The following is a 24920-nucleotide window of genomic DNA, read 5'->3' as shown; positions in this document are numbered from 1 at the left end:
GGAGGAAAATTTGGTCAGGGAAAACTCAGCAAGGTGCTCTTTCAACTAAGAGGCCTGAGGGAAAACACCACCTTCTTCTTTTTCTTGGTTCTCTTCTGTGAGCCATCCACCCAAAGCAAAGACTATGGAAATCAACTGAATTCCTTGTAGTGCCAGGTTGGGGAAGAGGATGCGGCTTCCCTTCTGACAGAGGGGCACTCACCAGCACCAGAACTTTCATACAACAAGAGCCACAAGACCTGGAGCTCTCAGCACAGTGTCCCTGGGACGAGGAGCAAGGGGTGCACCTGGCAGTAAGCTGGACACAAAGGCAAATGTGCTGGTAAGATCTAGTGATGTGGGAAGTGCAACAATTGCCTAGATATTCTTTCTCTGATGAGGATTCAAAATGTGTCTCTGCTCGTCTGCCCTGAGAAACAATGAAGTTCAAACCTTTCTGAGTGAATATTAGATTTTAGAGCAAGGCAAAGTGTAAACAGAGTGCATTTCCTTGCTTCCTCACGAAAGAGAAGAGGTATATGTTTTTTAGATATATTGTTATTCTTAACTGCTTTAACTAGCCTTGTTGTGTTCCACATGTAATATTTAAAACAATCCAAGGCAGTATTATCAGCAGCCTAGCCAAACAGAGAGTGTAACTTTAAGCAGCTTAGCTTTAGCAAACTACTGGAATACATACAGCTAAATGACACCAAGCTGAATGGAGCAGCTGATGTGCCTGAGAGATGGGATACCATCAAGAGAGACCTGGACAAGTTCAAGAAATGGGCCCATGGGAATGTTATGAGGTTTAACAGGACCAAGTGCAAGGTGCTGCACCTGGACCAGGACAATGCCAAGCACAAATACAGGCTGAGTGGAGGACAAATTGAGAGGAGCTCTGAGGAGAAGGACATAGGAGTGATGGTGGATGATAAGTTCAACATGACCTGGCAATGTGCCCTCACAGTCCCGAAAGCCAACTGTGTCCTGTGCTATATCGAACAAAGCAGGGCCAGCAGGGTGAGGGAGAGGATTTTTTTCCTTCTAGTCTGCTCTTGTGAGACCCCACCTGAACTGCATCCAATTCTGGGCTCCTCAGCACAGGAAAGAAGTGGAACTGTTGGAGCAAGTGCAGAGGAGGGCCACAAAAAGGATGAGAGAGATAAATACCTCTCCTTTGAGGAAGGGCTGAGACAGTTGGGGTTGTGCAGCTGTGCAGCCTGGAGAAGAGAAGGCTCCAGACAGACCTTGCTGTGGCCTTTCAGTACTTGAGGCACCTTCTTAGAAAGACAGAGATAGACTTTTTAACCTCTGTATTGACAACACAAGGGGTAAAAGTTTTAATTTAAGAGGGTAGATTCAGATTAGATAGTAAGGGAAAAATTTTTTACTTTGAGGGCAGTAAAATATTGGAAGAGGCATCCCAGAGGGGTGGTCAATGCCCCATGCCTTGAAACATTCAAGATTAGGTTGGACAGGGCTCTGAACAACCTGATCTGATTGCAGGGAGGGTGGTGTAGATGACCTTTATAGGTTCCTTCCAACCCAAACTGCTGTATGATTCTGTGATTGTATCTTAAAATGGAAATACTAACAGCGTGTACGTATGACCTTTTCTCATATAAATTCATAGCTCAACAGGATTTACAATCTGTATTCCTCCCCCACATAGCCTATTCTTTTGTTGTGTTTTTTTTTTCCATTTTGCATGTCACTCATTTAATTTTCACTATAAATTTGTAATGTACTAGGCCTTTACCAAAGAGATCCCAGTTCAAACAGGTGGAAAAGACTAAAAAGGCAGAGTTTTATTCTACTTGCAAAGCATTGGTTTTAAAGCAGAGGCCGTGTCACTGATATCAATTGCTTTGTAAACAGAATGAGAGAAGAACTGTTCAGAATTATTATGACTTCACAGATACTTATACAAAATTCTTGCTATGAAGGAGTTTAGAAAAATGGTAGAGAAGTGGAGTTCATATGAACTTAAATACCAGGCATTTGAATAGTCAGTGCATAAAAATACAAAGTGCATACATAAGTATGAAAGTGTTTACATGATTAGCATCTAATTTGTTCCCTACTTTAAAAAAAAAAAAATCACATTCAGGTTTTCATCACTCTCCTTTCCCCATTACATAAATCAGAAACTCCCTTCTTTGCAATTCTTGTGTTCTGGAGCTGCACACTTCAATTTTTCATATAATTGCATGCATGCCCACAAGACACTCTTTTTCTCTGGAAACAGACACAAACTCCCTTCTTGCTTAAAAGACAATCTTGCTACCATCTTTCTTACAACTACAATACAATCACTGCCTAATCATTTTTCATAATTGACTCAAATTCCCTACTTCAGGTAGACACATAGTGAGAGCTTCTCTAAAGTAAGCAAAGACAACATAAAATACTGTGCAAGATGCCTGTTACTGGAGGTATGAACAGAGCAGAATTTCAACCATCCATGAAGCATTTGCTAGACTGCATTTACCATTCACGAGGTGATGAGCAAACCCAACTGTGTTCAGCACAGAGCTATCTTTTTAGAGGTTGCTACTTGCCAGGGAGAAAAGCAGGCTTTTAAGTCCTATGCTATTGCTTTTTTCGATTGATTTAGAAATACTATGGACATAGTATATTCACAAGGTATACAGACACAGATATTCAGGATACAGAAGCAACTTTCATAACATGAATTTACAGATTTAATTTTTTTGAAAATACACCCAAAGTTATCGCTAGCATTTACATACTCGTTGTATTCTGCAGCAGTCTAAAAATTTACAGAGATTACTATCCTTGTCAGGAAATCTAGTCTGTAAAGCAGTGATCATCCAATTGTCTGGGACATGTCTCTTCATTCCAGTTGAAACACCACAGTTAAGACCTCCTAAAGTCTCAAAATGTAGGAGGTGAGTGAAAGTCAAGGACACACAATATGTGGATTTCCCCCTAGTTGTGGAAACAGACCAACTAACCATGCACTTGTTAAAGAATGGCATATGAAACCTTAAACAACCAGTGAGGCCATAAACAGTAAAACACTGTTGTAAATTTCTGTTTCCTTAGAGCCTCTATGCTTAAGGCATAACTTGCATTTACATGGTACCATCTGGTTTTACTACATAAAGGATTACAAAACAACTGGACAAATAAAGAAGAAAATTATACACCTACCTCTAAAATTACAAATAGTTTTTATATAAACTAAGTTGCTTTTATAGACTATGCAATTCCAAAAGCTGAAGGCACAGAAGTCAAAGATACACTACTAGAAGAATAATTTCAAATGTATCTTTTTCATCTTAGATGAGACAGTGACACATTTAACATCTTACCTAAATTCTCATTATTTGGTGGTTTTCGCAGCATGATTGCTGTTGGCTTTGTAATTTTCACTCAATTTCAACTGCAAAAAGACATACCTTTATTTTTTGTTTTCCATTGGAAAACAGCATAGTAACTGTTTGCATGGAAACTTTTAGATAAAGACTCCTAACATGACAGAGCAACACGACTCTTTACAGCTTACCAAAATAAGGAACTACCAGATATAAAAATGCTTGTGTAGTAGAATCTTCTTTCAAAATGGCAATGACCTAAATTTCATACAAGGACCTTTCCTGGGGCTATGCATGTGCATTTGTGAAGCACTAACTCAGCAGAGAGGAAAATACGCCAGCTGCCAAGGCACAAATACTACTTCACACAGCACCTGCTACAAAGTGTTCTCCAGAGCACTGCTGAGTAAGTGACCCCATGCAATCCTGCAGAATTTAGGATATCTCACAGGATGACAGAGTAAAGAGCTATGACTGATACTCTGAGTATGTATTCAAAAATTACTTAAGTCAACAAAATTCTGAAACAACTTACTCAGTTTTTTTACAAAGACACATCAACTCACTACTCCCGGGCACAACAGGAAACTTGTGAAAATGAATTATCACATCATTATTGTAAATCCATTAAAAAAAAAAATCCAATTCATTGTGTATCTAAAGAGTAGCTTTAGAAAACAAGAGACGTTTTGCCTTTCATGAAGCTTAAAACCGTCAGATTTACTATTAAAAATACAGTAACACTATCAGTTTCAAAAATCCCCACAAATCCCCAGGTCTTCCTAAGCAGTCAAAAGAGAATTGCTTCCATCTAGTGGCTGAACAAAGTTACAGACACCAGGGAGCTCCCATGTTTCTTACTCCAGCTCAGGTTTCCAATGGGAAAGGCAATACCATCATCAAACATTGCACTTCACACTGCAGCAATAATAGCCGAACAGAGAAAGTCTGACAGTACAAGAAGGGGTGCAAAACCGTACTAAACAAAGAAATTAGCTATAAGATGTTTCTTATCACAGCATTTTAGTGCCATATGTCTCACTGAATTGTGAGGCCAAGGCTCTCCCTACAGAACCGTATTTGCTCAAATGCCTTTTGTGTTTTGTACTCTGCCAATCAGAGGCAAAGGTGTCTGTCCTAGGTACTTGCAGGACCCTCTATACCCTAAAATTCCTGTGTCTTTTAGTGTTATCTGCTGTCACAAATATCCATACAAAGTGCAGCTGCACTATTAACTCTTACTGAAAAAGTGACTTAGCCCCTAACAGGGCAGGGGATTTAACCTCGCTCTCCCAGATACCAATCTTGTGTCTAACCCACAAACTGTCTTTTTCCTGCTGTGCCAAAATGACACTTCAACACCCTGCACCCTCATTTCTCTCCCCCTTCTGCCACTGGACTGTAAACCCTACGAAATCTGTGAAAACAAACAATGAACAATTTTGAGTGTGGAAAGAATATTTTGACAACCCACTATATAACACTGATATCAACAATGCTGATTCGCTTGAGCCTCTTGCATGCAACTAGGAGTTATTGTAAATATATAAAATAAATGACAGGACCTACCTGTAATTTGTGTTGTCATGGAAACGAGCAATGAAAAATTCAAAGCTACCATGGAAATATTAACGGAGTAATTGGTGCCCGGCTGCAACTCCAAACAAACTTCAGGAGCTTTCTTGTGTGTGGTAAGTTCAAAGGTCATCTCGTGAATGAAGTCCTTCTGGTACCAACGCTGGCCACGCACATGAAACTGCAACCAATCAATCACAGTGTGGAAATTGCAGTATTTTAATATATTACTTGGATTCAGCCACCTCATACTCTTAATTAGAAGAAATAGCAGAACACATCAATGCAGAGTACCAAAACTGTTCGCACTGATAGTTACTCAGATTCCAAAGCTTCCAAAATTTGACAGGAATCACACTCCCTCTTGATCAGATCTGACATTGTCCTCGTTCTTTCACTGCTCCTCCAGTCTATCCTCTTTTTTAATACTGTAGTTTTCCCCAATCTGTATTTTCTGCTAACATATAGGTTTCCAGGAACAGTTCACTTTCACTGTAGTATACCCTCATGGCGACTTACAAAAGTGTAAGTTACAACCGCATAAATCTGGTTGCAACCTGAGGATCAAGACAAAATCAAGCTATTTTGACCCATGTCAAAGTGCCAGCTACACTTCAGGATCTGTCTCAGACACCTATCTTTCCAGGCAAATTTACAGACCCATGGGGCTTTTTTTTTTTTGTTTCAGTAATTTGCTTTGTTTGTTTTGTTGTTGATTACTTAAATGATCATGAAGTTATTAACTTTAGACCTCTCCTGACTGAATTATTCCTGTTAATGAAAACTAAAATGCTTTCTGTACTTTATTCAAGTGATAATTTTCCTTTAAATAGATCCCATGCCTTTAGATAATTTCTTAGTGCCTCCTAGCCCAAGGAGACTTGAGACAATAGCAGGTGGTCAAGAGTCCTAGCAGAGACAGTCCATGTGGAAATTCCATGCTGGGATAATGGGAGACTAAAGGCATATCACAAGGCAGAGGGAACTGATTCAGTGGAACGGGAATAGAGTTGTTGTCTGAGGCCTGAACATGACAAACTTGAAAGTACAGATAAGGAAAGCAAAATAAGATTATAACATGGGAAAAATTAAGCAAGAATCAGGGGACTAGAACAGACCATGGTGGTTTCTTTCTTTTTTGAAGGCTGCCATGCAAGCTTACTCTCAGTTTCCATAAGACACATTATTATAATGAGGAACATTGCCAGCAGTGAGTGTTTGAAAAATTATTTTTTTTCACAGAGGTGATTGATAAAAATTGTTTTCTAGATTCAAAACATAGATTGTCACTTACTGAGTATCTGTCTTCCACATCAGTTTTCCTGACATTTCTCCGCCATTTCAAGCAGGTATCATTAAAAATTAATACATTATTGAAAGCTTCTTTTACTGCAGAGACAATTAAAAAAGGAATCATCTTATTATGAAAATGTTACCTTCTTCAACCTAATTGAATATGAATAGTGAAAATAAAATTTTTAAAAAAGTGGGTTAATTTCATTATTTTCTGAAGTAAAGGTACAATCTCATTTCTATGTGAATGAACAAACATGGCAAATAAAGCATGATCATCTTCCAGAGAAAACGGCTTTTGGAAAAACCCAAGCACACTATTCAGGAAACTTGTCCAGGCCTAGGTGGTTATAATTACAGAAAGATCCAAAGGTTCAGACCTTCTGATGTAAATAAAATTTGTTGCCCTCTAGGAAAAAGGAAGGGAGAAAAAGCATCTTTGTGGATTTCAAAGGCAATTATTTTTCAAGGTCTGTCACACCAGAATTATCATGTCAGAAGGCAAGTTTAAAGTTCCCATGACCGAAATACTACAGAAATCCTCTCTTATAACATCCCCTGTCTGAAAACTGCCTGAACACTGTTAATCAGTGGCAAACATAGGAGCATTGTCAGTAATGCTGATATCACTTAGATTAGTATGATACAGCTAAGCAACAGGGTATTCTCCCATGGGCAGAGAATAATTTTTCGAGGCAAGAAATGGAAACCAGTAGGCACTGCACCATGGACTAAATTCTGGCCTGTAGCCAGAAATGTCAGGGCACCAATCCTGCCTCAGCCAGAAGGCAAATCCTGAAGAAGCAAGTTTGCCAAATGTTTCTGAAGGGCACTTACACTGCCACTGCTCTGTTTGCAATGGCCACAGTCAGCAGAAAGAAAAACGTTTGTGTCTACACGTTTGTAGTCAGCATAAAGAATTACAAAGTCTAGGAAACAGCCCATTTCCCTGTCTGCTAGACTCAAATCAGTGAACTCTGCAGCACAGTAAGTCCTTTGGTATGCACAGAGAATATAAAACACAACCTACCCTTTGTCTGAACTGATATTGTAACTGAGACAGTGATGTTTTTGGAAGAGATGGTAGTAATATTCACCACGTAGTTACTTGCAGGGTTCAGCTCTAAACACACATGTGGATTATCTTCACTTGTACTGATGTTAAATATCACATCTTCTGAGAATATCTTCTCATCCCACCTTTGGCCCAGTATATGAAACTATTGGAAAAACAACAGTACAATTGGCTGTGGCTCTCCAAAATTCAGAATACTAGTTCATTTAATCTTAGTAGTTCTTACAGAGAATTTGTGGTTACACCTGTTTTAGAAATCCTTTCAACCAAAAAAATAGGCTTTTGACTAACTGTTTTGGTGCTACAAGATGGATCTTTAATGTCTTCTGGCTATTAAAATTATTCATATTTTTCCCTACATTTCTGCAACAAATAGAAGAATCTGTTACAGAATCTAATCCGATCTACTAGCAGTCTTTTGTAGACCCTGAAAATAACTACAACACAAACAGTAAGATGTAAACAAATACTGTTTCTTATTTATAGCACACATCTAGAAGCTTCATTTGCTTGTTACTGTCTTTCTTTTTTTCCAGATTTCGCCCTTGACCTATAGAAGCAGTGGTAAGACTGAATGCTTCAAACACCACTCTACTTACTGTGTATGTTTTCTGCACTCCCAGTCTTCCAGTTTTCCTTTGCCACTTCACACATGTTTCATTGAATACGGACAAATCGCTGAATAATTCCTCTTCTGTGAATAAAAACATGAACAGAGAAAGAAAATCATTATTTCTCATGCAAATCTTAAGTTTGGAACAGTTGTTTATTTTGCATTTTTCTATGTTTTCTGGTTTTTTGCTTTTTTCCTAAACAGAAAAAACCAAACAAGCTAGGCACATGTTAGAAAGACAGTTTTCTCTTAACTCTGTTGGCTCCTAAACTTAAAATAACAGGCTAAAGGAAGAAGCTTGTTGTAAGATAATGACTGTGAAGTCTTTAAACACACAACCAGGATTACATAAACTGAACCATGACTTTTAAGAAAGCTTCTGTGTTAGATTGGAAAAGATCATACTTGTAGCTGAATGAATGTTTTGCTTCATTGGGGTTGCTTTTTAAAAGCTATTGACTTTTTTGGTTGTTTTTTAATAAATAAAATTAAATAACATGGTCACAGTAAAACACTTTTCAAAACAAACACTACATTAAAAGAATGAAGCCAACAGAATGAAGCATGTAGGAAGTACAGTTGTAGCAAGCAGAGATACATCCCTCAGCATACCTGCATAAACATGCACACTTTTAAGAGTAAGCTTATGCCTCAAAGAAAGAGCACATCCAGAAAGCTCAACTCATCCACTCTTCTTTTCTAGGCAGTTCTCTCACTGCTGTCATCAGACACAGTGCAATTGGTCTCACATGACAAGATAATGAAGCATCTTCACAGAGCCAAGAACAAAGCTCCTTCTGGTCACAGCTCAGATTGACAGTGAATGTATTTGCTCCTCTTTTTTCACTCACCAGCCTTCAAATTGTCACTCCTTTGTCCTACTACCATATTTTATTATTACATTTACTGTATGACCAAGGTCTTACAAATCCAAGCTCATCTAGATTCCAAGCTGAAAAGCCCTTACTGGCTGCTGAAAAATTGAAGGGAATTTATTGGACAGCAGTGGTAGATACTTTGAAATATTCATAAAACAGTTTGTGTCATGTCTTGCTACGAAAGGAAGCACAGACCAGGGTGCTCTTCCTCTGTATGTAAACTTCATTACCATCTCACAGGGGCCCCCTTGTAGCACATGGGAATCAAGCTGTCGTAAAGTAAGTGAATACATCAATAGTGTCTAACATATCTATTTGTAGGCAGTTATTTAGAGCTAAAGCGCAACTGTTTATATATTTTGCAGCACTTTTTCCTTCCTTTTTTTTTGATTATTAATACTGCCATAAAACAGTTTTCTAATACTATATCCCTCTCCATATATTCAAAAAATAGATGCCTCACTCACTAGACTAATTTATCTCCCAACTAATTTTAACTCCTCCATTCCACACTCCTTAAATATGAAAATGCTGTTGAAACTTCCATGTCTCCAGAGTAGAAGAGATTAATCTTGTGTCCTCTAAAACAAATTTCCTTACAAACGGTTGTGAGATTAATTGCATCTAAGTGCTTCTTATTACTACTTTTATCTGTTTCACAGTACCGTTCAAAAACTGCAGCATAAGACTTCAGTACCAACACAGAGCAAAAGAGTATGTTCAGTTGTTGAATTCTTTAAATGAGGTACATTTTTTAAAAGACTGGATGACAAAAATTATCACAGACAGTGGGAAAACATTTGCATATCCATGAGATCTGAATTGAAATGCTTAACAAGGTGGGGGGAGATGGGAGGCAAAGGGGAATAATTTCCAAGACTGTTTGGGAAGAAACTCTGGAATTTGACTAATGAGTTTATAAAACAAAACAAAGCAGCAAGAGGTCATGCTGGGTATTCAGTCAAGGAAAAATCTTATGTGGCCTCCTTGGAAGGAAGAAAGCAGAACTAGTAGGGGTATTTTCTCCTGTAACTACAAAGCACGACAATTTTTTTGTCATGCTTTCCGAATTTTGAGGAGGAAAAGAAGACCACCAGGTAATTACCATACATTTACCATACATTCACAGAGTAGCTGGCAGACCTTTTTTCAAAAGTTTTCATTTCAACTGGATGGGAGTGAAAGCTGTATGAAAAGCTGTACAGAGCAATTACAACAAAATTCTGGGCTTCTGAAGAGGCCACCTTTCTTCCCTTATTCCTACAGATCACACACTCTTTGTTCAGATAACCAAATATACATAAAGTGCTTGGTTTAACATTAATCCCAATAACATAAACATGGTATCCAGTAACAGCACAAAGATATCTCTGCAAAAAAATACTCGTGCACATAAAGGGAAACAGGCTCCTTGACACACTAGTGTTTCTGTGAAATCTAACAGAGCCAGTGACTTCCAGAGCTTGGGAATCCATTTGTGAAACACACTGTATGTTCTGTTCTGTCTTCAGTGTGACACCTTAGCAGATAGTAGCATCCAGGTCTTAAATGCATCTGATTTTGGTCAACAGCTTGCACTCAGCCTCACAAATGAGATGGGATAAGCAACGACCTTTGATTTTCCCATACCTCAGCACTGTAAATTACAACTTGTGATTAACCAAGGCCAGTGGATGTCACCGCTACTCCACTGACCTTCAGGCTGCCTTCACAATCTCCTTCCCATTCCAAGGGAAAGAGTCCTAGAAACAGTATGCAAATAAATACCTGGAGACCAGAGCAGAAGAGTGGAAAAAGATCCTGGAAGAGTCAAATACTGAAAGGCAAATTTGGGATAGGATAGAGAGATACAAATAGCACCTGGCTGTTGGTAGCCAGGAAAGACAGGTGATGCTGAACAGCACAGAAACAGTAGAATGCAAAAAAACCAGCAAAGTGATTCAACAGCACCAGTGAGTGTCAAAAGGGGAGAAAAAACTTTAAGAAAACCAAATGTATCAATTCTAAGAAGGAAAACAAGGAGTGAAGGTCTCAGTCTTGCTTACTCCACTTTTAAAGCTCTAGTTGGAATGAGGGACTCTCTCTGTGCTTGAGTGTCTACGAAAAACTTCACAGCACCTACAGTCAGTGCATAAATGCGTGTCCTGTCATGTTCTTCTGCTTTAACACTGTGCCATGAAGACCAACCTTAATAATTTGCTTAGCAGTCTTTGTGAGTTCAGGTCCCAGTGCTCAGTGTTATTATTTGCTGATTCATAAAAAATAAAAAAAGTCACACACATACAACTGTGTCTGAATGGTCATTAAAACCACATGACTTCTTTCACATACACAATTGACTTGTCTTCAGTTGAAAGAACATTTGACTATCACTGACCTCAACTCAAGAAACCTCTTGTCAATGAAGTATTTTTGAACCTGCATGAAAAAACAGTATTTGCCAGAAAGCAGATAGGACCAGCTCCACTCTGACATTCATCTTCAGTAAGTAACTAAAAGGGCATCCACACATGCCAGTTCACTTCCATAGCTCTTCCCACCAATCCCGATACCTTCATGAAATTTTGGGGGGACAAAAAATCCAGCTATTAGATTTTTTTGTGCATTTTGCCTGTTCAGTTCTGTGAAAGTAGTGAATGATGGGGCAAACACAATCTACTACTAATATGGATCACACAGTCTTCAGACACAGAAATTAAATGAGAACAAACAACATTTCTAAGAGAACTGCGCAGACTGCTTCAGTGCATAAGGACAAACTCCTCCTGCACAGTAGCCTCCGGAAATATATATGGAATTTACTTTACAAAGATGTATCTTCATTATTTATAACTTTCAGATAAGTTTTTAAGATTTTTTCACACTTTGAATAACTTTGAATAAATTTTTAAAAATTATCAAATTTATCAAAATTCATCAAACATTTAAAAAATTTATCAAGTGCTTCACAGTGCTCTGTGGAATCAAAAAGAAAAACTAGTGGCAAGACTTTTTTTTATATTTTCCTCTTTCATTTTAAAAAAAAAAAAGGTGACTGTAAGTCTTGCATTATCTAATGTCTAATTCTGAGCCACACTCAGAACAACCTCTCTTGGTGAGAGAAACATTAAGGCTGACAATTTCTGCTCTGAAATTCACAGCGGGAAAAGCAAGCTTCTTGTTTCCAGCTATCTTGTATTCCACCACTGCATGCTACAGTGATTTATAGGCAAAGCCCTTCCCTGAAACAAACTGAAATATCAATCCCACATGGGAATCTCATTTTCCCTCCGAAAAAAACTTCCCAGCTTTACTATAACATCTCACCAGAGCTCAATATAATGTGAGTCTGGAGTTAACAGCACACCATTTTAGCAATGAAATAAATGAAAATAAACATCTCAAAGGCACAGGCCAAGAGGAAGCTGCCAGACTATTTTCAATGGTGCCCAGTGACAGGACAAGGTGCAATAGCCATGAACTAAAACACAAGAAGTTGCACCTCCACACGTGGAAGGACTTCTTTACACTGAAGGTGGCAAAGCACAGGAACAGGCTGCCCATGGAGGTCATGGGGTCTCCGTCTCTGGAAACATTCAAAACCCACCTGGATACACTTCTGTGTCACCTGCTCTAGGTGACCCAGCCTTGGTAGGGGGACTGGACTGGATGACCTCCAGAGGTCCCTTCCAACTTAATGATTCTGTGATTCTGTGGAACCAAGCACTCCTACTCCACAAGGGAAGAAGTTCTGCAAGGGCAAACTACACAGGATGTCCAGGCTCACACACTGAGCATACCAACCAGCAGATATTTAATTGCTGGTATGTTCTCTGCACTTTAGTCTCCTGATTTTATGTATACAAATCAAGGGTTGGTAAAGAAAGACTGTAATCCAGATGACTATTGCCACATTTTACTGATGGCTTAATCCAGTCATCATCTCTGGTAAAACTAATTGTGTAAAGCAATTTTTTAATATTTAAACTAGTTCCTAATAATGGTACTCACACACATACACATACATTTATCATATATCTGAACAGACAATACAAATAAAGGGCATTCCATTGCAATCACTTTCTAAGAAATTAAGAAATTATTTGTCGAAGACAGTTTCCTGAGAATGTTCTATTAATTTCCTTACTTCTAATGCAGTTTTTCAGGCAGCAGGAAAAGACAAATGGCTTTCCAACTTCTATTATAAGTTATTTGGAAATGGTACATAATTTCCTCTCATTTTAATGGGAATTATTGATTAATTATATACACCCTTAAGATCAGGTATATCTCAAAGGCATCGATATCAAAACACAAAGTTTGTTTCATGTTGCAGTATTTTGTTATATTTGTTACCTCTAGTAGATGCGAAAAATGCAGAGGTCAAGAAGATATAAAACCTTTGTACTAATTTGCTGTCCATGATTAAGTTTTTTTAAAGGAGGTTGGACTATTTAGGCTACTTTTACAAGTGCTTTTTTTCCATTCTACTTGATCATAACTATGACTCTTTTGGCCTATGATTCAACAACTAAAGCTGGAGTCTACACTTTGTCTCTGGCAAAGCTCTTGTTGAAACCATAACCCCGATTTAATGTAGTCTGCAGGTTCAGGCCCTCCAAAGCTTCAGAGTGCTCAAGACAGAACTCTTGGCAAAGCCAAGACTGACAGACCTGATTTTAACTTAGCCACTCTACACAATGTTGTCTTCAAAACCAATTCACAAAGTACAGCCATGCAAATTGCCTGAATTGAAATATGAATCATGACTTTTAACAACGGCAGTTCATTTTTATTTGGGTACTAGAAATGCCAGGAGAACTGCTTTTCTAAGTGCCCATTTTGTTTTATGTCACATGTTTTATATTCACAGTGAATGCTCAAGATGTCAAGTAGGGCAAGAGAGATATCACACAGTAATTTTGTGTAAAGTGAAGTGGTAGCAGTCAAGGACACACTTCTAGTCCTTTTGAAGAACATGAGGATGTTACAAAGCTAAATGAACACTATCATCTGCAAAAGGCAGCATCACTACTTAAGAACAAGAGATGGACAGCTGTAGAACTACCTTGTGACACCTCTTTCTTAGGATGTAGAAGAACACTAAGGAGCACAACAGTCATAGTCCAAAACATCTGTTATTTTTTGCTATTATTGAAACGTCTGTTTCCAAGCCCACAGCAGGGCAACAATTTCATTACAGGTCCCCCTTCTCTGGACTCAATTAAGAAAATCATTCTGTACTGAAATTCAGACAACTAGATCTAGGCTGTATAGGCAACCATGAACAAATATTATTTTGGTCATTATGAGAAAAAAAAAGAAAAGAAAAAAAAAACAAACAAGGAGAAAAAGGGAATTGAATTCCATTTCCATTACTTTCATTGCAGTGCGCTTTACAGTATTAGATACGCAAGAAAATACTGCTAAATGCCTGCTGCCTCTCTGGTGACACTCCATGGGCTTTTAAAGCTGAAGGTTCTAAGTGCAGCAATGAACTTCCAGTTGCTTTAGTCCCTTTCGGTTTGAGGTAAAAAGCTAGGCAGTTATACAAAGATCTGTGGCATCCACTCGAAGCTGCTGTATGGATAATACTCTCTTCCACAGCTGTTTCATCCAAAAGTACCACCATGTTCCCTACATCATACATTAAAAGGGCATTTCTTGCCTTCATCCTTCTTCCTCTTCCTACCTTCAAAACAGCAATGACAAACTATTTAAATTGCACAGCAATTCACATCAACTTCCTACAGTAATTTTTACCTTTGCATATGTATGTAATATTCTCCCATGACTGATCTATTGTGCATTCTGAAAAATTCTTGTCTCCACTGAAATAATATCCTTCTTTACACCCATAGTACACTCTGCTCCGTAGAGTGGTAGAGTTATTCCAGGTCATTGTTGTGTGTGGAATCAGCAAAGGTTTGCCACAGTCTATTTCTGGAACAGAGAAAAACAGGAAAACAAAACCTGTCAAAGACAGCAGGCAAGGCATATCAAAGTGTTTAAGATGGAGGGATGAACCATCCTGGCAAGTAATTAACAGTTCACTTTTTCTCACTTCTTAGTGACTTGTTAGGAGCCAGGTCAGTTCATCAGAACCCAAAATTTTGTGACTGGAAACTTTCTAGCAGGGCAGGGTATTTATCCTACAAGATGAACCATAAAATAAAACAAAGTGTCCTGACTAGAAATGGGGAGCAAGGATCTCTAAGAAAATGTTTAAAAATAGATCTGTCTTCCCACAACACTCTCTTATCTCCCACATGCTATTTATTCCTTTATTTTACCTATCATTAGTAACAGTAGATATGAAAAAAGACACATGGTCCAAGGAGTGAAATTAAAGAATAGCATCAAGAAGGTCATGTTCCTTTGTCAGTGGATTTAATTCAAGCTTTGAAAAAAAGAAGCTGCTACACACAAGCAGAAGGAGAACTTCAGAGGGAAAATCTGAGGGACTATTCAAACCACCTTATAGATAATTAGAAATTTGGGATAATGAATTTATAAATTAATTTATTTGGTCAGTTTTCAGGGGCTTCATAATAAAATTAGGGAACAAAAAGAATAAAAGTGAAGATAAAATAAATTGAACAATATTATTTACTTTAGGGTTAAAATTTGCTTTTACATCCACAGTAGACATTATAACCCAATAAAAGATTCTGCATCACTTCAGTTACAAGAAGCAAACAGTGTAAGAAGTATAATCTTACCTTCACTAAAGATTATATGCAGAAAACAAGTGCTTTTAAAACCGTTTAATAATCTTAAGTGATTCTGAAATTCTACTCAAAAAAAAAAAAAAAAAAGAGAGAGAGAGCAAAGAAGTAAAAACCAAAGCTTATAGAATCATGATCTTTACAAGCTTTAAAGAAAAAATGAAATATTATGTGCTGCAATAGCTAATACTTCCACTTCCACCACCATGACTACCTTTAATTTTCATATCCCACTGTGTATGAATGTATGTATCTATTGTAAGTCATCAGAACAAGCTTCAGAATAACTAACTCACATGTAAAGCATATGCTTAACTTACAGAAGAACAGTGTGTGATGAGATACAAAAACTCCTGCTGCTTAGTTCCAGCTATCTGCCCAAGGCCATTCTGTAACCAGACTGAACTGCAGCATGTGTCTGTGTATCACTGTAAACCTTCTATTTAGACTCATAAGTCAGAGCTAGAATATTAAAGAAGACTCTAAAAGTACAGAGTGGTTTTGACTTAGATTTTATTGCAACAAGCAGAAGACTTGTTCCTACTGGATCAAGCTGAAGAGATATTAATCGTTCAACAAATGGAAAAGTGAAGCTGTGCCCATGTGAAAACTGACTAAAGAATGTAATTATTCTGAGGTTTCTTAATTAATAATATGAGCTCAGATTAAGACAACACTTCAAATTTTGCTAGGTAATATACTTTTCTAAAAAAAAACCTCTGTGATTCATCTTATCGAGGAACTCCCAAACCATAATAATGTAAGGGATTTGACTCATCTGAAATACTAACAGCATGCTTGAGCAATCATAGTTTGCAGCTTGAAGCTTTCTGAGTATCAGAATTTTGAGGGGATGCTAATGACAAGCCAGCAGTTCAGTTTCTGTGTAGTGGCTTCAACCACAGAGTAGATACTGAACTAGAAAACTGTCAGCAATTAAGGCTGAATTTTCATCTCCTGATGCCCAACATGCATTGGGATTATACTCTCAAAATGTTAACTTTTAACAATTTATTGCAACTTTATTAGCAACACAGAATAAAAAACCACCCCTTTTAATATATGTTTTTTGTTTTGGGACTGAACTTGCTATGCCAGAAAAGTGTATGAACTGAATGCCCACAGAAGATAACTGCTGTTTATTACAGTGGCTGAAACTATCTATGCTAAATAAATCTGAAGGCAGATTTTATTTACCTTTGCACACCAAATCAGGACCATCCCACTGTCCTTTGGCATTACAGACTGCAGTCCAATTCCCGCTTGCAATCAAGTAACCAGGAAGACAACTGTAAGTAACTTCACTTCTGTATGTGGTCCCACTTACAAATGTTGGACTTGCATTCAAAACAGAAGGTGGAACCCCACAATCCACACCTAGAGAGATGAAGGAAGAGGAAGAAAACCTTGTTAGTCAACCAGCAGGAGTAATGACAGCTGCACTCCCACAAGGGAGTTTACCCTTACCTTTACCAGCTAACCCTCTTCTCCTGCAGTAGTCCAACACTCCCTTATGTCCTCAGCGGCATTCCCACTATGACTGCCAGTGCTGTAGCTACTCCAGATCGGCTTCCAAATAAAATGACATCATCTTTTCTGCCTTTCTTTCTGAATGGTATGCTAACTGGTTGACTCCTTCCTTAGTCTAGCTGCCAGTATACAGAAAACTTCCTCGTTTTCTTTTATATCTGTAAAGATTCCCCTGTTTCTACAAACATGATAACACATGGCAAGCTGGTTTTACACAATTTGCAGGGAGCAACAACTCAGAGGGAGGCAGATGATCAGAAACTGCCTTTAGAAAGCAAAATTTTAAAAAGTATTCAAAGACCATAAAAATGCAAAACCATAGAAAAGGTTACAACATACCAATACAAAAACTTCCTGCTAAGGCAAGAGTCTACAAGATGTTCAAAATGCACTATAATAGTTGCTGTATTCAAAAACATGCCGAGTTGTCATTAGCAAATGCAAAAAACAAAGTCAAGTAGCACACAGAAAAAATAAATTATTTAAAAGTACCTTTAATAATGTTAAAAAAAAAAATCAGGCTTGCTGGCTTTACAAAAAAGAGAAGTCCTAATTTAAATCCAGGAAAAGAGCTTATAATACAAAGGGGAAATAAGTTTGTCATTTTAGACTTATGAGCTGTTTCTTGGTGTATCATGTATTTTATTTCAGTTAATCCTAAGAGATGTGCCAGAAACTGTGAACTGATCTACTTGTTTGATTGCAGAAATTAAAAAATCACATGAAAAAAGATATTTATGAAAAAATATTAACAAAAAAAATAAATGTACCAATAACTCACAAGGATTGCATTCCACTATCTTTCTTTAGGGACCACTTGAAACTTTGGGCACTCCCTTTTTGTTTTAAAATTCATTGTTCTTTTATTTATTTATTGGAAAAAATGTTATTTCAATTTTTTATTTCTGATGTCAGTAATTTAGTATCAGATTGGTTTATCTTTTCTTTCTTACGAATTTTCTGGTGATATTTAATATTTTCCTTTTCTTAGTCACATTGGTTCAGCACCCTTATTTTAATTTATTTACTTCCTATAGTCACACAGAGAAACATTACATTTCTATTCATTCTCAAAGAAAAAAAAAAAAGAAAAGAAAAAGAGAAAGATTACAAACTACAAAAGAGGGCTTTTACAGTTTGAAAGAAACAAACTCTCCTTACTAAGTGACAACTTTCAGGATGACAATTCTCCCCTGCAGTATTGCTATACACAGTACAGCTTCTGTTAGCTAGCACTTCAAGTGCAATTAACCAATATACAGATTTTCCAGCTATTCACAGGAACACAAAATCAATCCTGCACAAAATCCAATCCTATTGTAAGTAGTAGTATTTCGACAGAATGGGCAATTAGACCACGAAAGCAAGTGGAAGTTTTAAAGATGGTCACAGGAAACCTAATGCCTTAGAGATGTGAAAGTGTTTGCTCATGCAAAAATGCTCTTAAATTCATGAAGGCCACCCAGAGATAAAGAGAGCTATGATGCCTCCCTTTTGCACTTACATGAACCTTCAGAAAAAAATTCACAAGGTGCCAGAAAAATTGGTCTTTTCATGAGAGGTCACTGATAATTTCCAACTCAGTGGCCTATCCCATGAAATGCTATGGAAATCTAATTGTTTTCTAGGCCTCAGTTCACAGGCAGGACACATCTATAAAAATGTATGGACCAGCATTGAAAATATCACTACACTAACAAGAAGAGGTAGACAATAACCTGTTCTATTCTTTTTTTTGTAAATAGCCAGATCTTGAAAAAACTATCCTTCAGACTGAAAAAACAGACTACCAACTCCACAAACACACTTCCCATGCATAAACCCCCTTAATGAAGAATTTTAAGAATATTTCAGACTCTCTTCACCTTCACAGCTTAGAGTGGTAGGCTCCCAAGTTTCATTTGCAGTGCAGTATGAGAATTTGCCCTCGTTGCTGTAAAATCCTTCTTGACATTCATAATGAACCGTACTTCCTGGTAGCAAGCTGTAGTTCCCCACAATGTAGCCGTGCTTCATTTCAGGGGGGGAACCACATCCAATTTCTGCAAAGAGACTGGGTTAAAAGATCTCACAGTACAAATATCACAACACTTGACCGCTTTAAAATGAGCTGAACTAGATGGACACAAAATATACCTGATTTGATGAATCTGAGAAGTTGCCAAAAGGGTAGATGATAAGCTGAAGAGCAGTCCTGCCCACATTTAGAAGAGGACAGGGAATGAGTTATTGAGCTACATCTTTACTAACATACAGCTGGGGCCACTCCAACACCAAAGAGGTGACACTGCAGTGTGATGGCGCTTGGCATGTGCCACTCTCGTTATAGCAATGGCTGAATGATACTTTAACATCAGAGGAAAATTTCAGGCCCCAATGCACAGCTTTATTTCCCTATGCATGGAGAAAGTGAGGCATAAGCGTGGATAAGCAGAAATGAAATGGTCTGCCCTTCAATTCCTTCATCTCACTGAACCAGCTTGCACATGAAAGCCACATTCCTTTGGCACATCCGCTTGGCAGGGTTCCCTTGTCCGACTCCACAACACAGTCAGTACAGAAAGCCTACCACAGAATATGAGGAGGAAAGTCAATGAGATAAGCAGGGTTATGAGCAAACAAAGCAGAGCACTCCACTCAGGAAAATGAGAAATTACAGGCAGTGAGCTTTACTGATGGTTCTGGCAATAATTCAGAAATAAAGGCTGGGTATAATCTAGGCAGCTTCTTCTATCTGGGATGCCTGGGTTCATTACAGACTCTGACATCTACAGCTTACCCTGCTAGCAATTTGCATCTGTGAAAACCTACACTAAAGACGAATTTTCGAATTGGAAACTTGGTTTTGGTTGGGCTTTTTTTTGTAATGGCAAGAAAAAGAGAACAGTTTATTCATGCAGGGGGCACAGTATGTAGTAAATAGGTAAACTGTTATTTTTTTATTCCTTGCCCCTAGGCTTGCTTCATTCAGCTAACCTCTCTTACCAGCTACTTAGTCCCTTACCTTTCCCTTCATGCAGTGTGATTGTATAAAAAAGTGGATTACACCACACTTCCTTTCTATTCAGAAACTAACTACATTACCTTCATGGCATTATTAAGCTTCTCTGACCCTTTACACCTTAAGCACTGATGAGAACCTGTAGGAATCATATCTGATGTTGACTCTATAATCCAGACATCACTGAAACAAATTGAACCCAAGAAGAAGAAAAAAAATATACAGTTAGCTAAGTCCAGAGATAAAGCTTCTGCCTTTCAGACTTAAAAGCACAGTCAAGAGCACCCACTACTGTGTCACATAACAACTGATTTTCTCTGCTAGCAAAAACAGCATCCAAAGACTCTCACCTTTGCATGAAATTCCGCTTCCATCTGGATGAAATGAATGCTCTCCATTTTCTAATTTGTAACCATCATTGCAGTAGCACTTGTAGCTTCCTTCAGTGTTCACGCATCTTGCATTGTGACCACACAGCCCAGACTCCTCACATTCATCTATATCTAAAAATTCAGAAATAAATACATGCAATTCTTAGTAGGGTTTTTTAAAATTACCTAATTAATACAGGGCCCAAGCTTTACTCTTCCATGAAGAGTTCTACATGGCTTCTGATGGTTCTTCTTGTAAAGCAAAGGAGCTTATAATGTTTAGTCTTTAATCACCTGGAAAGAGGATTCTTTCAGTTTTGTAGCTAACTATCTTTTGAATGATCTCTGGTTTACTTGACAAATAATTCCCAATATTATCTCCTTTCACAACAACCCCAGAAAAAACCTGTGTCTCCACATCTTGATTAGCTGCAACACTTTTGTTACTGTAACAAGGAACTGGCTGATATTCTACACTAAACACAAATATGACATTCTGGGGAATTTCAAGTATAATTTTCATTAATCTAGCTCCTTCTTATTCTGGAAAGATCACTGTTTGGATGTGACTCTGAAGCAATGATTTGTAACACAGCAGAGAATTCAAACTAGAACCAATTCACAGCTGTTAGGAACCTGGATGTCAAATAAGTGTTTGCATCCCCAACAGAAAGTGCTCTGATATGGTGTTAGAAAGTAAGTTCTACAGTGATGGGAAAGACTGGTAAAGAATTAAGTTCTGGATTCATCATGCTCAAGATTCTTTGTGATGTCTACCTGTACAGTTTGTGCCATCATTGGGAATAAATGTCTTGTTGTTGTTGGAGGCTCGGTATCCATGAAGGCAAACACAGTAAAAACTTCCATGTGTATTATGACACAGCGTATGATTTCCACAGATCTTGCTGGCTCCAATCTGGCATTCATCTTTATCTGTCAATATATTTAAAACACATCAGATTAAGAAAAGTGGAATATCCTCCCTTTATCACTCTTTCTTGTGTAACCAGACTTCTCCTTATTGTTTTTTTCTGTAAATTATTTGGGAAGTAAACACTGCTAGTGAGCTGAAATTTCAGACCATCAGAGGCTGTCATGCCTGGATGAACAGTTTCATGACACAGCTCAGGCTGTTTTAAGAGTCTAAGAGCTGGTGAAACCAGAGGACCCTGCTCTCTGCTTCTGCTCTTCCTTACGGCATGCACTGACTGCAGCACTTAATGGAACACTGAGTGTGGGTAATCCCAAGCAGCCCTGAAAGCCAACTGCGTTCCGATTTGCTCCAAAAGCGGAGTGGCCAGCAGGTCGAGGGAGGTGATTCTACCTCTCTACTCCACTCTGGTGAGACCCCACCTGGAGTGCTGTGTCTAGTTCTGAGTTCCCCAACATAAGGACATCAACCTGATGGAGAGAGTCCAGAGCAGATCACGAAGATGATTAGAGGGTTGGAGCACCTCTCCTACAAGGAAAGGCTGAAAGTGTTGGGAGTTGTTCAACCTGGAGAAGAGAACGCTCTGAGGAATCCTTACGGTGGCCTTCTAGTACCTAAAAGTGACCTGCAGGAAAGCTGAAAAGGGACTTTTGACAAGGTCCTGTAGTCATAGGACAAGGGGAATGGCTTGAAACAGAGAGAAGGTGGGTTTAGATTGGATATGAGGAGGGAATTCTTTGCTGTGAGGGTGGTGATGATGTGCTGTGAGAGTGGCACATGATGTCCAGAGAAGCAGCCTGGTCTAGTGAAAGGTATCCCTGCCCATGGCAGAGGGATTGGAACTGGATGACCCTTAAGGTCCCTTCCAACCTTAACCATTCTAAGACTCTATGTTTCTCCTACAGTAAGGAGATAACTGAACTCTGTGCAGGGTCCAGCAGCTGCCAATGCTTTGTGAAGGAAGGGTAAGAGATGGAGTGGAAGATCAGTAGTGGAGGACCATCCTCTTTAAGCAGTGGTAAGCTATTACACAGACTCAGACACAGCATTTGACACTGTTCTTTGATTCACATATTGATTTGTCATGTAGGAGATAGTCTTAGAAGGACACTATCATCCACAGTAACAAAACAAAGCTGAACAACACTTCTCGTGTAGCAATCTTTTGGTAATGAAAAACAATCCACACATATCCTATGCTTGGGAAGATCTGCCTAGAAATGACAAAGCTTTTAGCATGTTTTGAAGAATTAATTAATAGAAGAATTCATCAATATTACTTGAGAAAGAGCATTTTAGGAATGTACTGAGTTTCTTGCCACTTAATTCACAGGCTGCCTACCTTGACAATGGGTTCTTCCATTGCCTACAAATCCATAGTTGCAGATGCAAACACTTTTTCCTTCAATTTGATGACATGTTGCATGAACGTGGCAAGTTGCACAGACATCTGGAACTGATCTGTTCACAATTGCTTTAAGGACAAAAAGACACAATTAGTTTGTGTGGTTTGTTTTTTTTTGTTTGTTTGTTTGTTTTTTTTTTTTTAGAGGACCTTAAGGGTGGCCTGGGTAACTGGCACAGAATTTAAAGTGGAGATAAAATTAAAACACATAGAATAGACTCCTATCTTCTCCCACCTCATTTTCAAACTTGCTGGAAAACAACAACCATACTATTCAAAGACTAAAGATGAAAAATAAACAGAAAGAATTAAACAAAATAAATACACTGAACGTTTTTGTCCATCCATCTCTTCTCTGACAATAAGTTAAAGAGCTTTTCAACAGCCAGTAAGAATTACAAGGTATATAATAAATAGGTCTATTCAATATTATTAATACTATCTTCATAATAATTTGTTTCCCTTTTCTCTTGATTTCTGTTTCCTCTGGGGTTTTTTTGTTTGGTTTGTTTGCTTGTTTTTTTTAAATTATTATTTACACACAGATATTTCAGCTGCTTATCAATCTATTTGAATCATGTGTCATGAACATGTATATGGTATAAATGTTATTCATAAAAACGAGGTTGAGAATGCTGCCAGGAGTAAAATTACTTAAAGTTATTTTAATTAAATTAATTTTAGAATTAATTTAGTCAAATTAATTTTAGAAATTAATTTTACATTAAAAGCAGTTTAGCAGCATACAACACACAACCTAATTTACTGTAATTTGATGGAACTAGAAATATATATGAAATCATTATAAAATACAAATTTACTCTCTTCTTTGGTTTCATGTATTCATGGCATTACGTTCACTTTTGTCCATTTTTTTGTAAGCTCTTTTTGTTATCTTCACACATGCACTCACTTTCCAAATGATAAACCTCAGAATGGACGGTTTTAATTTAGACAAAGCATGCACATGTTACACATTTTTTCATTTTAAAAGAAAGAACTAACACTGCATGAGCAGATGTCTCATGATGCTTGACACAGAAATAAGAAATTCTTTACTCTTCTAAGGCAGCTGAAATTGGTAAGAATAAAAACCTCACTGCATACATAGCAGTGACAAAGTTTTGACTACCTTACAAGGTGTCTCAATACATAACTGTAACTGGACGGAGAAGGCATCTGAACACTTTTAGCTTCTATCTTATCACTGTGATAAAACTGTCCTTCCACATGCACAGGGTTTGTTTTACTCACAGTGCATTTCTGTGCCTTAAGACTTGTGTGAAGCATCACAGATTCCTGCTCCTAATTACCCATGCTCTTATATACTTATGTGTCTGTGTTTCTCATAATAAAACAAAAACTGTCAGCATGCAATGGAAGCCAACATAGATCAGAAAATTAGATTGACAGCCACAGTAAGAACTTCCTTATGATACCTCAATGTTCTGATAAAACACGGGAGTATCCTCCTCAGATTGCTGCTCCAGGAGATAAAAAACATGTGTCCACTCTGTGTGCCCCTTTACTACTTCACGACTTATTTCTCCATCACAATACACATTTTATCACCCCAGCCCTACAGTCACCTCACATTTTCGGTCCTATCGATGCATTCCCTCAGGCACAGCTCCTGTCCTGGCCAGGCCCTCTCAGCCAGGCAGGTCGCGGCCACCCCAGCCCTCATCGAGCGGCGAGGAGACGCTCCAGCCAGTGCAAAGCACGACACCCACCACGGGCTGCTCCACCACCCGCACGGACTGCCTTTGCCATCACCGCCAAGGGATGCTCTGCCACAGCCACGGGCTGCCTCCAACACCACTACCAAGAGATGCTCCGCCAGCACCACCGGGCCCTGGACGCCTCGGTGGGGCTGCGGCCACCTCCCGCCCCCAGTCCTCCCACCGCCCCCACCCCCGCGGCCCGGGACGAGGGAGCGGAGCCGGCTCGGGCGGCTCCGGCCGCACTTACCCCGCCGCAGCCCCGCGCACGGCGGCACCAGCGGCGGCACCAGCAGCAGCAGCAGCAGCGGCCGCAGCAGGAGCAGCCCCTGGACCCGGCCGTCCCCCGAGCTCATGTCCCCGCCGCCGCCGCGCCCCTCGGTGCTGCAGGGCCCCGGCGCCTTTGCATCGTCCCCGCGGGGCGGACGAAGGGAGCGCAGCCCGAGGGCAGGGGAAGGGAGGGGAGGGCAGGGCAGGGCAGGGCAGAGCCCGCGGCC

At 38.8% G+C, this 24920-nt stretch overlaps 1 protein-coding gene across 1 annotated transcript in view; it reads right to left on the bottom strand.

The window, feature by feature from the left end:
• SUSD1 (sushi domain containing 1) overlaps nt 1-22784 on the bottom strand; it is a gene marked incomplete at its 5' end in the record, with an annotated part of 38987 nt that extends 16203 nt beyond the window's left edge. Inside the window, 10 exons of the mRNA XM_027904775.1 lie at nt 4893-5079; nt 6193-6287; nt 7222-7411; nt 7866-7960; nt 14500-14679; nt 16662-16841; nt 18860-19036; nt 20346-20498; nt 21144-21299; nt 22640-22784. Of these exons, the coding sequence (XP_027760576.1) occupies nt 4893-5079; nt 6193-6287; nt 7222-7411; nt 7866-7960; nt 14500-14679; nt 16662-16841; nt 18860-19036; nt 20346-20498; nt 21144-21299; nt 22640-22784 (1558 nt within the window). The remainder of the gene's footprint in view (nt 1-4892; nt 5080-6192; nt 6288-7221; nt 7412-7865; nt 7961-14499; nt 14680-16661; nt 16842-18859; nt 19037-20345; nt 20499-21143; nt 21300-22639) is intronic.
• Between the last annotated feature and the right edge of the window lie 2136 nt (nt 22785-24920).

This window comes from Empidonax traillii, unplaced genomic scaffold (assembly GCF_003031625.1).
Source record: "Empidonax traillii isolate 1590-97213 ecotype Southwest subspecies unplaced genomic scaffold, ASM303162v1 scaffold3:size4013460, whole genome shotgun sequence".
In the NCBI taxonomy this organism is placed as follows: Eukaryota; Metazoa; Chordata; class Aves; order Passeriformes; family Tyrannidae; genus Empidonax; species Empidonax traillii.
The sequence above is the reverse complement of the archived record's forward strand: the minus strand, read 5'-3'. Positions and strand labels throughout refer to the sequence as shown.